Source organism: Charadrius vociferus, unplaced genomic scaffold, assembly GCF_000708025.1.
Source record: "Charadrius vociferus isolate BGI_N301 unplaced genomic scaffold, ASM70802v2 scaffold163, whole genome shotgun sequence".
Classification (NCBI taxonomy): domain Eukaryota; kingdom Metazoa; phylum Chordata; class Aves; order Charadriiformes; family Charadriidae; genus Charadrius; species Charadrius vociferus.
In genome coordinates, this window is record NW_009648332.1 from 21,614,162 (window position 1) to 21,631,601 (window position 17,440).

General features: G+C 35.7%; 1 protein-coding gene across 1 annotated transcript in view; it reads left to right on the plus strand.

Annotated features, from left to right (window-relative positions):
- Window positions 1-17,440, plus strand: part of DENND1B (DENN/MADD domain containing 1B) — a 170,586-nt gene that overhangs the window by 117,695 nt on the left and 35,451 nt on the right. Inside the window, exons 12-14 of the mRNA XM_009884930.1 lie at window positions 1,099-1,144; window positions 3,224-3,325; window positions 11,195-11,320. Of these exons, the coding sequence (XP_009883232.1) occupies window positions 1,099-1,144; window positions 3,224-3,325; window positions 11,195-11,320 (274 nt within the window). The remainder of the gene's footprint in view (window positions 1-1,098; window positions 1,145-3,223; window positions 3,326-11,194; window positions 11,321-17,440) is intronic.

Below are 17,440 nucleotides of genomic sequence, written 5' to 3' on the forward strand. Positions count from 1 at the left end.
TTTCCTTTTGTCTCCTATATACTTAAAGAAACCCTTCCTGTTGGCCTTGACATCCCTCGCCAGGTTCAATTCCAAGGCTGCCTTGGCTTTCCTTGTTTCCTCCCTGCATACCCTGACAGCGTTCTTATACTCTTCCCAAGCAGTCAGCCCCTTCTTCCACCTATTGTAAACTCCCTCCTTCCACCTGAGCTTTTTCAAAATGCTCAGCCATGCAGGTCTCCTGCTTCCCTTGCCTGATTTCTTTCTCTTCAGGATGCACTGATCCTGAGCTTGGAGAAAGTGATGCTTAAATAGCAGCCAGCTCCCTTGAGCCCCCTTACCCTCTAGAGCCCTCTCCCATGGGCTTTGTCCAAGCAATTCCTTGAAGCGATGAAAGTTAGCCCTCCTGAAGTTTAAGGTTTCAACCCTACTTGTCATTTTGTGTATACTGCACTTAATCCTGAACTCTGTCTTCTCATGATTACTGCAACCCAGTCTGCCCCCAACCTTAATATCCTCCACCAGTCCCTCCTTGTTTGTCAGTACTAGGTCCAGTAGTACACCTCTCCTTGTGGGCTCCTCCACCACCTGAGTCAAAAAGTTATCATCAGGATAACTGATGATAACTGATGATGAGGAAGGGTCCCAGAAGCACATTCAGAACTGAAACTGGCATTAATGATGTTTGTGTTGCAGTGGGGTGATGCTAACTGGTACCATATTCTCCAGAAGGGTGTTTTAAAACCATTGTAATTCTAGAGACAGACTACTTTTGGAACATCCACTAGGCTGAGCTCTGCCATACAGTATGATTGCTTATTGAAACAGGGTACGGCAAGTACAGTTAGCAAGCCTTCTCGCTCATACTTCCATAGTTAGGGACAGCAGCCTTTATTTTGTAGTTGTCTTTACTGCAGAGTTAAAAAAAAAATAAATCTATAATTTCCTTTGTCTAGTAAAAATTTCAGTAGCAACTGTGTACATTTAATACAGGCTTAAACGATGAATGTTAACTAGGGACTGTATGTGCCAAGATTTTTAAATATATTTTGCTCCACAAATGTTGTGGTTGTTGGTACTTAAAACAATAATTTGGTCTTTTCCACTTTTTTCCTTCAGTGCACCGATGCCTTATCTAATTGGCGTCCACTTAAGCTTAATAGAGGTAAGTTTACTATAAACTTTTGCATACTGGTAAGCATGAGGTGTGTGTGCCATAAACGATAATTTTAATGGCAACGATTCAGAAATAATCCCTGGGTTTTAGCATACAGAATTAAAAAATTTAAGCTTCAAATGCTTTACAAAGTAAAAAGTGTCTGTCTTTGAAATCTTAGTTTTGAAATGTTTTATGGAGACATGTAAGCGCTACATCATGATATTTTTTCTGTGTCTGTTTAATAGCTCAGTGGTAGCTTTCTTCCCTGCCTTTTGTAGTGGTTCAGCAACAGTTTTTCCCAGTAATAAGAACAGTTAAAATTTATTTTGGAGTCGCCATCAATCAAAATTCAGCATCATTCTGATTTCCCAGATAATTTACGTTCCTGTCCCGCTGAAAATCTGAGTCTAACATTCATCCCATAACATTCATAACTATTCATTTTAGAAATGAGGTTTTTTTTTTTAAAAAAACAAAACAAACAAGAGGTAGCTTTTTTCAGATTTAAACACACAACAATACAATAGAACTGACATAAGCAGTAAGTAATAGGTGGGTTATAAATAGCTTTGCCTCTTCCCCTAACCATTTGACGACACCATTTAGCCTGCACCTAGTTTGATTATCATGCAGAGTAGATAATTGATTTGGGAAGTTTATTTGATTTACACTTCTGCTAAAGCAGTTTCTAAGGATCAATTCACATTTACTAAGCTGATGAGGTGGGTTCTCGCCCAGTCTGAGCCACTCGCACTTTTTTGTTTCCAAAGAAGAGCCTTCTATAATGATAAGCCTTCTTAACTCTAGGCATAGCCTTCTCTTCTCTCAAATCGAGTTCTTTGATCTGCATACATTGATTGTAATATCTTGACTAGGATCTTCTTCCTTATTCCACCAGAAAATAATGGAACAGAAGGACTTGCTCTGAAAAAGAAGTCACTTAATTCCTTCCGGAATTATTTCCGGGGCTGCACTATTATGTATTATAGTAGGACCATATAAAAACGAGTTCTATCATTTTTTCCTGTGTTGGGGTTTAACCCCAGCTGGCAACTAGGACCATGCAGCCGTTCACTCACTTTCCACCCGCCCTCAGAAGGGTAGGGAGAAGAGGGAGTAAGAGGAGGGGGAAAAAAATTAACTTTGGGGGTTGAGATAAAGACAGCTTAATAGAACAGTAATGGAAAAGGAAAATAATAATAAAAAAATAATATAGAAAATAAAGTGATGCAACACAAATCGCTCTCACCACCCAGTGATCGATTGCCCATCCCATCCCATGCAGCCATCGCAGATCCCTGCCCCCCTGGCCAACCCTCGTTTATATCCTGAGCATGATGTCTATGGTATGGGACATTCCTTTGGCCCGCTTGTCCTGTCTGTGCTCCCTCTCAGCTTCTATGGGAATCTGAAAACATCCTTGACTTACTGTAAACATTATTTAGCAACAACTAAAACAATACGTGTTATCAGCATTATTCTCATATGAAATCCAAACCACAGCAGCTACGAGAAGGGAAATTAAGTCAATCCCAACTGAAACCAAGACATCCTGAAAGGAACAAATTGTTTAATCCGTAGCTGATAGTCGAGTCCGTTGATGAAAGATTGTTTCATCCATTCTTCTATAATACTAGTAGACATCGCATACCTGGGTCTTACATAAATCTGCAAATAATTACATAGTTTTCTCTGTTTTTTGTCTGATTATGTGGTTAACACTCTATCTTTCACAAATATGAGAGAATGAAATGTTGTTATAAGATATGTGTAGTTCCAATATATTTAACTGTGTTTTGTGTAAATCTCAGCTTTCAAGAATTCATTTCTTGAACATGCTTGTATTTTGGAGATTATTCATATAACCTTACTGTTTGATGAAGAGGAAGTGTTTTTAAAAGGTACTCTGAATCCCGTGCCTAATTCACATATCCTAGATCTAAAGCTCAAAATATTGTCTTTGCCATTATTGTTCTTTGTAAAATCATCATTTCTAATCTAGCACATTTTAATAAAAATGTACTTCAGGAGAATGCCATAGTAAAATGCTTTTCTGCTGGTTTTTTTTTTTTCTTCTCTTAACAGAGAGTGAAAAATAGATCACTGGAGGATGTGGTTTTGCTAAATGTTGACACAAACACTCTAGAAACCCCTTTTAATGACCTGAACAACCTACCTGGTGAAGTGGTGAGTCTTACAGATATTTCATTCTTTCTTTCTTACATAGATGCTTGAATCACTAGCAGTTATTTTTGCCTGGTTTTGCTAACTGCTATAAAAGGAATTAGGGGGTGAAAAGCACCAAGTGTAGACCCCTGGATTTGAGATTTTTACCTTTATGACAGTTGAGGAGATGTTGAATGGAACATCATATTCCTTATTGTAAAAGTAGGATCATAATTATAAAGCTAGCTGCATTCATTAGGCATAGCTGCTTTAAACGCAAGAGTCTCTTCATCTCATCTTAATCATTATATTACAAAGTAGGCATTTCTGTCTGCCTAGTGGCATGTCTTGCAAAAGAACGAGAGAGTTTTTGAAGGCAAAAAGAAGAAGGGGGCCAATTATCGGCTTCTGCTTCCCTGCCACCTGCCAGCGCTTTCCTTTTAATTAATGATCTGATGGCACTGGTCAATATAATAAGAAATGCTTGTACAGTTGGGGTCAGAAAATTCAGGCTTTGATCTTCTTCAAGTTTCTGAAACATTTATTTGTTTTCTCTAAATTATTTCAGTTTTATTTTAATCTCTTCTATCCTGCTGAGGGCTGCGTGAATGAAAACCTATACTGTTTGTCATTTGCTTTGGCAGAGCAAAGACTGCTTACTTAGAATTCTATTTGTAAATTAAACTGCAAACCCAGTTTGTCATAAAAGACATCTGATCCTTTTGAAATGACGAAAACTGTCTTTTGTCTGTAAAGGATGATAAATTAAGTGCCAGTTCTTTCTGGACTTTGATCTTGCAGAGGGTGTCCCGTCCCCCATCCCCCCCCCCCCCCCCCCCCCCCTTTTTTTTTTTTTTCTTATTGCCTATAGGGGAACATATTCTGTATATCATTTTAAATAGTCACAAAATACACTTACCTTGTTTTTCCCAGTAGAGCTCTAAAAGAATATCATCGTGAAACCACTGTTTTGATTATTTAGTTATAGATGCTCAAGCTATCACAAATGGTTGTCAGCACAAAGAATTTTCTATCAAAATGTGAAATCAAAGAGTTACATTTTCTGAAATTGTAAATCATAAAAACAAATCATCTTAATCAAAGTAAGGCATTGTACTGGCATACTATGTCTTTTGTTTTTGTTGGTAATTTGTATATATTTGGTACAATAGAAATCAAATTCGTGATGATTATATTAATGTCAGTTCCCTTTGATTTTAATGATGTTAAAATCTAGACTTTTATAGATCATCTGGTCAGTCTTTTGACTCAATATCAACTATAGTTCAGAAATGTGAAAGACATAAAAATTATTCTGACGTTTTGTGATTTTACGTTAGTGTATGAAAAATTATACACACACATATACATATATATACAGTAATTTTGACTGTACTCTATTGTTGAAGAGCATAACAAGTTAAGTGAAAAATGAGTCATTTTCTGGTGTGTCTGTAATTTTAACTGACCTTGCATTCAATGAATAAGGTTGAGGTTATAATGTCATGGAGGTACATACCTCTTGTCAAATAATAGCTAGATGTAGAATTGAGAATTAGGCATCATGTTCTGTAAGATATTGGAGTTGTAGCTGGAGATCCCTCCAACAGTCAAAAGATGAATATTTGTGCAATGAGAGAGACTTCTCATGTATTTTACAGATATATCAAAATGATCTCTAAACGAGTACGCTAGCATGAAGAAAATAGGGATACAGATCTTCATACTTTTAGAAGTGTACTCTCCCCCAGCATATATCCATTTTACTATTATTAATGTTAATGAAGGTTATCCAAGTGTATAGACTATACAGTAGACAAAATACTTCATTCTGTGTCTAATACAGAACAACTATGTTTTATGCAAAATATACTTGCAGAATTTGAGAATTTTATAATGAAGCTTTTAATTTGAATATTCCCATTTCTTCCTCTGCTTCAATCTGTAAAGCACTTTAATTTAAACAATTTAATGGAAAACATACATAATTATAGTTGGAAAACCTGGAAACAAAAGGCACAGACAACATCCGTGTTTGGCTTGGGCAGTGCAACTGCTAACATCTTGGTGACAAAGTGTAAGCTGTAGGAGTGTAGAGTCCAAATGATAAGTTAGACTTAAAACAGTAAGGCAAATGTCAAAGTTACATATATATGTGAAGCATTTTAACCTATGTAAATACACCTCATAAGCATACGTACAAAGGAACTAAAACTTCTGATGAAAAAATACAATAAGTACCTGTGAAGGGTGTTAATATAGAATGAAGAACTGAAAATATAAAAGAAGCTCTAGTCTTACTATCCCTTTCAAAAAATCGATTCCAGGTTGGTTAACAGCGTAACAAAAGAAATGCAGTATTTTCAAAGAGATTTCTAAAACTGTGTGCCCAAAGGAAATGGAGTAATTATTTTCTTGATGGATAAGCCTGATGATGTCCTCACAGCATACGTATTTAATAGTTTACCCATGTTTAGGTAATATGTCTATTAAAATGCTCTGATTGTGATTTTTTTCATGATAAATTTAAGATTGAAAAAACATTATTATATGGCATTGTCTAATAAACTGTATAATAAATTAGCTGAGATTTAAAGGCATTTTTAAATCATTCACTTAAGCATTTAAATTATACTTACAGGCTAGGTGACTTTCTATGCATGTGAACTCTATTATTCTGTCAAACTGACCACTGGTCTTGACTGTGCAAAGGTCAGTGGTCACAGTTGTCCTGAATTACCAGTCCTTTTTTCATGTGGACCCTCTGCTGCGTTGCATGCTGTAATCTTCTTAATGGCTTCATTCCAATATTCACACATAATATTTTAGATTTATTGACTGTTAGAAATACTACCATGCCAGTAGCAGTTCCGCTACTCCTAAGGTATTTAAAATTGGAAAAATAAATCAGTGCAAGACTTTCAGGAATCCTTTGTTTTCTTAGAGGGGGGAAAAACCCCTCTTTTTCCTCTCTTCTGACAAGAACACTTGTTTTTCAATTTCATCATTTCACTGTGAATTTGTCTGTTATTTTTTAATTGAAAAAAACAACGAAAATAAGTAGCTACTTCTGTGGGAGTAAATTTCCTAATACAACAATACTTAGATCACCACTTTAATAACGTAAGACATTAGAGAAAGAACATTTGTGATGTATATAAATTAGTGGAGACCATAGACACAAATTTATAAACATTAGGCCTGATCCTGCAATACCTGCTTGCCGTTAACTCTGACAAAAAGACTACTCCTTTGCTCAATTTTGAACACTTTCAAAAAAAGCTTGGAGAATTGAGGGCATCACATTTAGCAACCAAGTCTTACCGGCTTCTCTGTAGACTAAGCAGAACTTTGATAAATATGATCTTCAGAAAACAATAGGATTTATAGGTTTTTAGCTTCTTCTGTGGTCATTAAATATTGTTAACCGTAAAATCTATGGAGCTGTTGAAAGATGCATAGCCTCTGTAGTGTGTGGTGCCTACACACTATGATGCAATACAGAATATAAGTGGGTTTTTAGAGTTTTAGTTTCAAGATTCCTAAAGTCACGGGATTTTAACACTGTAAATTGGGTGTATGAACATTACTGTTCTAAAAGTAGCATTTGAGAAGTAGGCTGTAATTCACATAGAAAATTAAATAGTTACTTTATGAAACAATTACTGGGAGTGCAAATTATTTCTAAAAATACAATGATTAGTAGTATTATAAAGAAGTTATGGTCAACATGTAACAGTGCAACTAAAAAAAATTTTTTGTTGACTTAATAAATTATGATATTTAGATTTTTCCTATCAGAAAATAGCCAAAAATATTACTAATATATTTTAGAAACTCAGAGCAGTCAGCAGTGTTTGCAGTGTTATGAGGCAACTATTTATTTTGAATAAATTCTTAGCGTTGAGATTGTGTTGAACCTCGATATAGTTTTAGAAGCTAGAACATGAGATTGAGAAGTACAACTAGTTTTGAAAACATTTGCATTTAAGTAATTGTTTTTGTCTAAACAAGTATTTGTGATTAAATGCTGGAGGGCTATCTGAGATGCCTAAATCCTGTTTGTGTAGATAATACCAAATATGTAGAAGCCCTTTCATTAACAATATTGATTTGAATCATGTCAGATTTCATTTTGTGGTTTTGTTTCTCTCCTCTGCCATCTTCTCTCACTTTCTCGCTGTTGAGAGTGGGCTTACTTTTATAGTGGCGTGATTGGATGGGGAACACCAAAAAATAGTTTAAAGCGTAGCAGCTGTTACTGATACCAGATAAATACCTGGGTATCTTTTTTTTGGAGATCTAGTAGTCATGGGGAATCCCAGTGCATGGTTCTGCATTTCTCAGGCGACAAATGTTTTGAATGCTTCCAAGTGTGCTTACATTTATATGCGTGCTTAAGTTTTTGCCGGAGCAAAGGCTTTGATTAATAGTTACATAATTTTACTAATTTATTTTTTAACTGTATGAGCAGTTCTATTCTTCTACTTGCATGAATATGGAAGAGATATTAGTCATGCTTTGTTTCTGATCAGATAGATAGATTTTAGGAATCTTAGAAAGGATGTAGGGTGACTATTTTAAAAAATAAATCTTTTTTTTTTAATGACCAGCACGATATGTTTCTACATTTTAGATATACTTACTTACATATGAAAGAAAAATCACGTATCAATCTCATGACTTTCTAAATCTCTGAAAAACTATTCTATTGATTTAAACCTTCCTGAAGCTCTGATTGCTCTTCATCCGTGGTGTTTAGCAGTCCAATGAAGTCACCTTCCTATGAGAATCCGTTGCTAGGAGAAGATAAAACCAGTTTGCTTCTAGTGTAAATTAATAATACCATTTCTGAAACAGATCACTAGTGTCTTCCAGAAATAAATTTTAACAGCATTCTAACCCTTGTGGTTGGTTTGTTTGCAGTTCTTTATTTTTAAACTTTAAGACATGCAAAGAAGGGTAGAAAAAAAGTTTGGCATTCTTAATCATAGATAGACAGAAGGATTAAAGCATATATGAGGAAAAGATTTTTGATAAAGATGCTGCTTGGTATATTTTTGGCTTGCTGCCAGAAGTGTGGATTTTCTTTGAAATTTTAAGAGCTATTAATGATGTCACCCAATGGGGTCTCACACTTCCTTGGTTTTAGGTTCATGGATCTAAGCAATCACAATCCTGCTGTGCAGCGAGTCCTTCTCAGTAGTTCAAAGTACCCAGTCTCTTATCTGTACCTACTGTATTGACTGTAATAACTAGTTTATCACGCTATCTTTGATTAAACTGTGGAACTGGGAGAATACGCCAGCAGCCTATCCAAATGTGCAGCTTGGGTTTGCCATCACTCCGTGGTGGGATAAGCCCTGAGAAAGCACTGTCCCTCTGCATGCACGTTTGCTGACCTCAGCTTGCGGGAAACCTAGGCAGGTCTCAAGGGCGCTTCAGCCAGGACCCTGGTTGTGACAACTGAGAAATCAGGGTTGTGGTGCACATTATCTCTGCAGGCTTTTTCTTGGCAGCACTGTGCTCCCAGTACTTCTGCAGAATACTCTAATAGAGTTTTTCCTGCCTTTTAGCATAGCCTCCTGAGAGAAGCAGAAGTTGGAAGAACTTTCTTTGAACTCTAGCATAGCCTTTTTAAGGCTAGAATTTCCTCCAGGATGGCAGCACAAAAATTGTGCATCTGATTTACACTTTTTTTTTTTTTCTGGAGAATCCGCCTTCAAGCTGCCAGCCCATTGGGATGTTCTTAATATTGTAGAACTAATACTGTACCAATACTACAGTGAAGCGGAAGATTTGTTGCTTCCTATTGTTCTTTTTAACACGTTTTTGCCTAAAGCATCCTGTTTATCGATTAAGGTTAGGGTACATAGGGCCTGCCAGAACTGAGACAATCAGAAAATACAATTTTTCTTCACACTTCCCACTTTGTCCTGTAATTCCTCTGCTCTACATCATCTTTACCCTTTTTTTCTCTGACCCTGTCTTGTCATCTGTCATTATTTCCCCAAACTCACAAGGTATAATTTAGAAGAATGTAGATTTAAAAGAACGTAGAGAATTTTCTACCTTTTCCATGCCTCATATTTAGAAGATGTTTTGTCTGTCATGACAGAGACAACATTGTAAGATTGAAAATTCTTTTTTTGACCTCATGTTACCACTTTTGTTTTAGTGACATTGAGGTAATGTTGATGGGCGCGTTTCCCTTATGCAAAGGATATATACAATTATTTCCCCTGGAATGAAATAAACCTTATTTTTAATAAATTTAATGTGATCATACAGTACAGAACAAAAAACAAAAACAAACCAAAACAGGCATTCATTTATTTTTGCAACCTTGAACTGCTTGACTGGTTTTTGTACTCAGACTTGTACTTCTTTTTTTCTTTTGAGGAAAAAACGTAAATGAGCCTTAGTGTATGCTTTCCATGGGCTAAACGAATCAGGCTCTAAACTTTTATCTAGATCTATGGAGCTTGGATATAAATTGAAAAGATCACAGCTATGGGGAAAAGACCTATACTGTAAAGGCCTTTCTGCATAGATTATGAACATCATAACTCAATAATTTTTTTTTTTTTTCAAAACTATAGTTATAATTGGACCCAATGGGGGTCTCTCTCTTTGATCAGATCACAGTAACTGTGACTTTACACTGGAAAATGTCACTACTGTGAAGGTTTATCACCTGTAGAGCTGGTCCTTTCTCTGATGCCATGTTCAGTTCTCATTAGCATTATTCAAAGTTTAGTTGTTAATTAGGTTGACACTTCAATTACAATCATCATCTACAAGAGCAGTCAGGACTGCTTGCATAAAGAAACAAAAAGATACTAATTCTTGCATATATTTCTATAAAAATGAAAGCTGTTTTGGTGATAGTTTGTGTTTATAATGTTCTGTTTAAAGAGTAACTGTAAATGTTACTGTGTATAGTTTTTAGTGACTTAAATATTGCTTTTTTATTTTGCAACACAAAGGGATGTGGAAACTATTGAGTTGACTGACTTCTCCAGATATCCCTCATGTTGAAACTGAGGAGACTATAGACTATAACCGAGTGTAATTCTATATATCGTTAAAGAATACTGTAATAATCCCACGATTATATGATTGAGATGTATCTCCAAGTAAGCGTCATCTAAATTAGTATTTCTAATTTTTTCCCCAATTCTATATAATCAGTGATTGCTGTTTGCCAAGTAAGAAAAGACCTCCAAAAAAAAAAAAAGTCAAGTGCTAAAATAAGAATGGTCTTTTTTTAAAAAAAAGAAAACTACAGGTGCCTCCTAAGTATCATTCTTATTTGTTTCCACTTTCACATGTTTTGTCTTCTAGGAAAATTCTAAAGACAGCATATCACTGAATTTACACAAACTTTTCTCAACTATTTGACAGTGGTAGCATGAGAAATGATGTAAGATAGTAATTTGACTTAAAAAAAAAAAAAAAATCCCTAAAACTGAATACTGAGTTACCATTAAGAGTCCTTAAAAATAAGCCTTCACAGCATAAATAAAAAATATCCAACAGTCTTCATTCAAAGCAAGTAGGTACATGTTCTGATTGAGAAAAAAAATCTGCAGAAAAGTGGCTCACATGCAGTTTACTGTAAAATAATTAAGCTTATTTATGTCAAGAGGCCTTGGGAAAAAAAAGAGAGCATAAGCCAATTTGCATTAGCACTCTACCATCATCCCCTGCTTTCATTTCAATTAACAGATCAGCAGGTGCTCTTTGCAGTTAAAAAGATAAGCTATCAAGGAGGAGGATGAATTTTTGGCTGACCTGTAGACACCATGGTTTGCCTGCTGATTGGGTTCATACCTCGCTGTACCAATTTCTGAGGTGTTAATTTAACTGTTCCACTCTGTCGTGCAGGTCTCGGCCTTGAAAAATAAACTGAAAAAGCAGTCTACAGCTACGGGTGATGGAGTAGCCAAGGCCTTTCTTCGGGCACAGGCAACACTGTTTGGATCCTACAGAGATGCACTGAGATACAAACCAGTAAGGCTTCTTCTTTACCTCTTTTTTTCTTTAGTTTGTAAGAGCACAGTCGCATTCTTTGCAAGGAAAATATGAAATGTTTTATTCCGGTTTGAAACATTTCAAAGAACATGTTTTAAATATTACTCTGTGCTAAGGATGCGTTGGCAATTTAGAAGACACTACCACCTCCCGACGGTGAGTTGTACTGATGAGTTGTACTCATCCAAAGTCAGCTATTTTCTTATTTGTATCACTTTCATAATTTATTTAATATAAAATCAGATTGTATTAGTGAAGTTACTTACACTCAGCTCACCTCGTTTAATGTGGTGAAGAACTGAAGAGGCTGTGCCTTTCAGACACTGTCATTTTTCACTATACTGGTCCACAGACTTCGCTGTGTTTGAGGTCAGGAGATTTTTATTTCCTAGCAGAATCCAGATATGAGTGAAATGTACATCTCTTCTATTATACACTTATCTTGGTTCCACTGAGAAGTTAGGAGAAATGAAATTTCATCCTATCAGAACTTCAGAATTTGTATTTCTGACGCTGGTACTCAGTAGATTAATGTGTTATGGGCTTTCATCCTTTCTAGTTTATAAGGGTGGCACATATCGAGCCTATTGGAGATAAAATCATTTGTCAGAAACAACTTAGAGATTAATTTCATCTGTCAGTCCACATTCCTATGATATTTGCAAACTACTGATAGTAGTTCCGGTTGATAAAATGCATTTGAGATGATGTTGGCTGAATCAGATTTTAAGAATATGATGTTTGGTGGTCTGATGGATTCAGATAAATATTGAGATTTGATAGGAGAAAATTCCTTCATGGAGGCATCAAGTTTGTAAAACTAGTGGTTGAGTGGGTGCATGGGTAGATGTTTGGGGGCGAAGAGAGTGGTGTGTTCTGTTGTTGGGTAAGGAACAATGTCGTATTTCTTGGTGGAAATGGGTAGGATAGTTATTAATTTCAGATGAGGCCTTTTCCTGGAGGAAATACTAAAACACAGTATGTCAGGGTCTTCCTTCTACCCAAGTGGTTCTCTTACAGGTGGTCTTTTTTGCCGTGAGCATTTTTCAAACGCTAGCTGCCTGTGCCACTGACGACAATTGTTACCAAGATAAAAAGTAATCCATGCAGAAATAAAGTAGTGTTTAAAGGTTTAGTTCAAGTATTTCTGTTTAGCAGTCATTATAGTTTTCTTATGATATGGAAAGCCAGTTTGCATACTATCTTAAAATGACTGTACCTGTTTTCAAAATTGCTAAGTGTTCAATGCAGTACTAGTTTCATTAAAACAAATAATTCCAATTAGTTGTCGTTTATTCCACAGTGGCATTACCTGACCTTGCTTCAGGAGGGGTTATCTAATTTTTCCCTTAGTCTAAAGGTGAGGACACTGGGCTGTGTCAAACCATGGCAGCTTGCAGTAAGAGCTGTTAAGTCAAAAAGTGTCTTAATCTACATTTGATATATGCAAACAGAATTGTGTTAGTCTGGTTGCTGTCCTTACCTCTGTTCTGACCAGATATAGGCTCCAGTCAGTCCTATGGTTTAGGAAGATTGTTGAACCGAATGTGCAAGTTCTTTAGCGTTGTGGTTAGCATCTCTGTTGAAATGAGCTCTCCTTTTAACTGATTTCCATTTTATTTCAGTTTATCTGTTGGCATATCTGAGATATTTACATTTGTACTGTATTGGGAGTAGTGCACCATGCATGATTTCAACTGGCAAACATTTGTCAAAGTGACCTTTGCAGTCTTTCTTTCGGCATTATTTCTTTTGCGGGATTTTTTTTTTTTTTTGGCTCCACTGATTGCATATAAAAGAAGATATTTATGAAACCATTGTGGCCTGATGGTTTTGTGGCTTTTTTTAAGATATGTTACTTCAGAATATCTTAACAGACAGAAGTCTGCTGGCAAATACCAGTGTATCTTGGATTGGCATCAGCTTGTCCAAAGACAAAGCATATTTAAAAAAAAAAAAAAAAGAAAGAAAAAAGAAAAAGTGTAGCTGTTATTTTGAGCTGTGTTCACATTGTTTAAACTAATTTTAGTATTTTACAGAATTTTTGTTGTGATAGAAAAATGTATTAGAAGCTGAATTTGCTCTGGATTAGTAGGAAATAAGAGGAGTTGTCCCATGGTTGTTCAGCTCATTTTACATGAGCCTTTTGAACTCAGTTCAGTGCATTGTGAATTGGGAAGTTCAAAAAATCAAATTACATTTGACTGTATTAGGCCATTTGTGAGGAGTGTCAAAACTTGTGAATTGTTATTGCAAAGGAAACACTACCCTTTGTTTTGGAGTCTATGGTGCTAGATCTAATAAGGGTATCTAAACCACAGCTATGGACTTTATATGCATTCTTTCAGGAGCACAAGTAGTATTCGTGTAGGAAATTTGTAGGGGGTATATTTAAATGAGAATATTTTCTATATAGATTTGAAATACTTCATCTGTAAATAAGCTTGTAATATTTTCAGAATCAAGAGCTGAGAGGTTTTAACATACCATTTTTAGGACCGCAAACATCCTGATGAAAAATGAAATAATGTGTTTCGATAGTTATCGATTGCTTGTAAGTTGAAAAATATATTTAAGTGAACTATTTTCCTTGCAACAGTGTGTTCTGTATGATTTTAACTTGAAACATGAAACAACTGTCATTAATATTCACTTTGAGTAAAGAACAGCTTTGATAGTGTCTGTACTCATCCAACACTTCTCTTCACTCCAAACCCTGTTCATCACACTGAACACTCATTCTGTGCAACTGTTTGTTTTCGGCTTAGGACAGATTCTCCTCGGTATAGCAATATGTCTTGAACAAACGTCTAGCAATTATTGAAAAAAAATGATTGGTGAAAGGGAAAATGGGACACTTCAGGGGTCTTGGAAGGAGTTCATGGGACTCCAAAAGACCATATGGAAAATTTGACTACTCTAATACAGACAGGAAATATGACATGTAATAGATAATGGTGATCACATATTTTTTTTTTTTTTGGTAATAAATGGTAATAAAAATCTTAATCCAGTAAAAGTTTCCAAGGAAAGTGGAAATAGTTGTTTTTTCTGATTTAATTGGGATACTGAATTAAAGAAATCGGTCAAACTGATATAACTGTCCAAAGTATTTTTGTAATATGCTACACTTTACGTTAGCAAATATTGCATAGTAGGAGTGGATCTGTAGAGCAAAACAGTACAGTTGGTGCGAAGGACTTGACATCCGCACACTGTGCATTCTAGCTTTATTGTGGTTCTTATTTTAGTTTGGTGTTGAGTACTGAATACCTGTGACTAGCTGGAGCTTGTTTTCTGCTTTAGTTTAATCCAGAAGGAATTCAGTTAATGCAAGGTAGATGGGGATGATGGAAAAAATTCTTTATACAACCTCTTTTACTATCTCGTCACCATTCCAAAATTCTCATAGTGAAGAGAAAAAGAAAAGAAAGATGAAAATCTGCTTTATTTACTTCGTTGTCACTTGATAAATGACCAAAAAATAATCCAGAACAAAATCGTAGTCAGTGGAATAGGGAATTAGAATGTTTTTGTATATACTCCCATTCACGTAGAGGACTGTCATCCATTTTGATAGGGTAATGTGCATGGACTTCGCGGGGTTGTGTGTGGTGTGTCTCCAGCAGCGCAGACCTACAGCAGTGGCAATGAGGCCATTCAGACTCTTTTGCTATAAGGAGCCCTGGCATACGGAAGGGCAAGTGGCCAGTGCATGGTTGTGCTCACCCAGCTCGCACCTGCTGTATGAGCCATCGAGCAATCTGCAACGTCGGCAATCACAAGCAGTTTTGATCGCAAGAGTCTAACCCTGCTGAGGAATTGCAGTGATCAGTGTTGTGACACAAGTGCTTCTTATACTATGTAAATGCATATAAAAATCCAAATTATGTTTACTTGGGGTGGTCACAAGTTAGCCACGAACCTTTTGTTCTTCCTGTTTTGTTTAGGGAGTCCAGCATTTGGAAATTTATTGTGGAATAAGATTGCACGTTCCGTGTTTCAGAATCGCGTGCATAAGTGAGAGTTAGATGCAAAGATTACAATTGTGCACTTTGTGTCATTTTGTCAATCGGTGCATTTGCAGTGTTGAGTTTTCTCTATTTTACTTTGCTATTTTACTTTGCACATTCTTCATGGGTCATTTTTAGACATCCTTTCTTATAACAGGCAAGAGTCACGCCAGTCAAACGTTTTAACAACTCCGTGGTGGCTAGGGAAAACGCGCCTTACACATGTATTTTTGCAAACCTTGCAGTTGAAGGCAAACACTAGAAAATTTTTTCCATTAATTGCACGGTCAGTTAGTAAAACACTGTATGACGTAAAGAATTCTTAAACAGGCAATGTTTCCACTGACAATCTATGTCTAGAGAGGGAAAGGTAGGCAAGAGAATGAGGAAGGAGCAGAAAAATAACGAGTATGAAAGAATTCACCTTAATAGAGATTAATTTTAACATCATCAGGAAAATAAGCAGAGCAGAAAAGCTGTTCGCTTTTAGGCAGCAAACAGGAGGATATATAGGTGGTTTATTTATTAATTCATTTATTTTTAAAAAAGGTAATTCATCGTGGCAAGGCAAATACATTTCAAACGTGTTTCAAATAAATCCTCTTACTTTATGACATGTCTATTAAAAGATTATGGAATAGAAGCAACAATAGCATATTTTCTGCCTTTGAAAACTTGGCTTTTTTTCAAGAATTAGCTAACAAAATATTTAAGTTGTTGAAAAAAATCACCTCTTTTCAGGAAAAAGTCCTCAAAGTTCTTGATGTTACAACAAAAGAAATAAACCCAGGATAACTTTGTTTTAAGTTGTGATGGTTGTAACATCACTCATCAGAAATTAAGAAATGAAGAGCAAAGGCTAATGGCTTGCTCTGGAATCCTCAGCAGTAGGCGTTCATGGTCTCATCAGCACACCAGGGGTGCTGAGATAACTTCCAGCTTGAAGATAGCACAACCTGTCAGACCTCACTTTAATTGAATGCTAACTGAAGTGCTTTGGGCCAATATTGGCACTATTTTAAGTAGTGACATCGGCTCTCCAACAGATGCAGGTATTGTATTCATTATATAATCAAGCAAAATAATACAAGCAAATTAGGAAAAAAATAGAAGATATTTTAAGATTCAGAAGGCACCTGAATTACTTGAGCATGCATAAGTAATGATTGCTTATAATGGGGTTTCAAATTGAAACCTTTTGAGGACAGTCATCTCTTGAAATGGGCATTGGCTTGTTTACCTTTCCCCTGAGAGTTGGCCATAAAAAATACAGCAGAGCACAGAAACAGAGTGTACTGAAATGCCACAATATAATTTGTGTTTAAATCCAGACCCACCCTGGGTCACATCTACTATGAATATTTATTGTGACTTCCTTAAGAATTTTATTTTACATGTTGAAGACCATATTGTTTAATTTGTCTTAAAGACCGCAGTTGTCCTTTATTGAATGTAGATATCGTATTAATAGGAGTTGTAGGTTTTAGTTGTGACTATAAGAAGTATCAGCATATCTGAATCTTTATGTGGCTAGATTGCAAGAAATTTGCAAATTTTGCAGAAATTTGTTTGTAATTTTGAATAGCACTTTCCTGAGTAGTATCACAGGTCATACTCAGTTATCCCCTGGCCTTTATCTCTGAATGGCATGACAACAGCTGAAGTTTGTACTTCTTGATTTTAAACAGAGGAATTTTAATATAAAAACCAAAATGGTTTTTAAAATTTGTGGGTTTTTTTTAAAAAAATAAATTCTACAAAACCAAAGAAGCTATGTCCATACCTACTTACCATATAATCTTCATGTAATAAGCAAGAGCTACCATATGAAACGATATTAATTATAGCAATAGTACAAAGAGTTGGTATTAGTCATTTTATGCTAGAGAAATATGAATGTTTTCTGAAATAAAAAATTAAAATGTTCGTACTTCTTGTTCAAGTTAAATAACACTAGATTTAGAAAGCACAAACATACCTTCTAATCTACATTATTTTTCCTTTTAAAATGATCACGCTGTTTTAGCTCGCTGTTTTCACATTCCATTGAGGTCTGTATAAATAGCTTGCTTAAAACGTGAACATA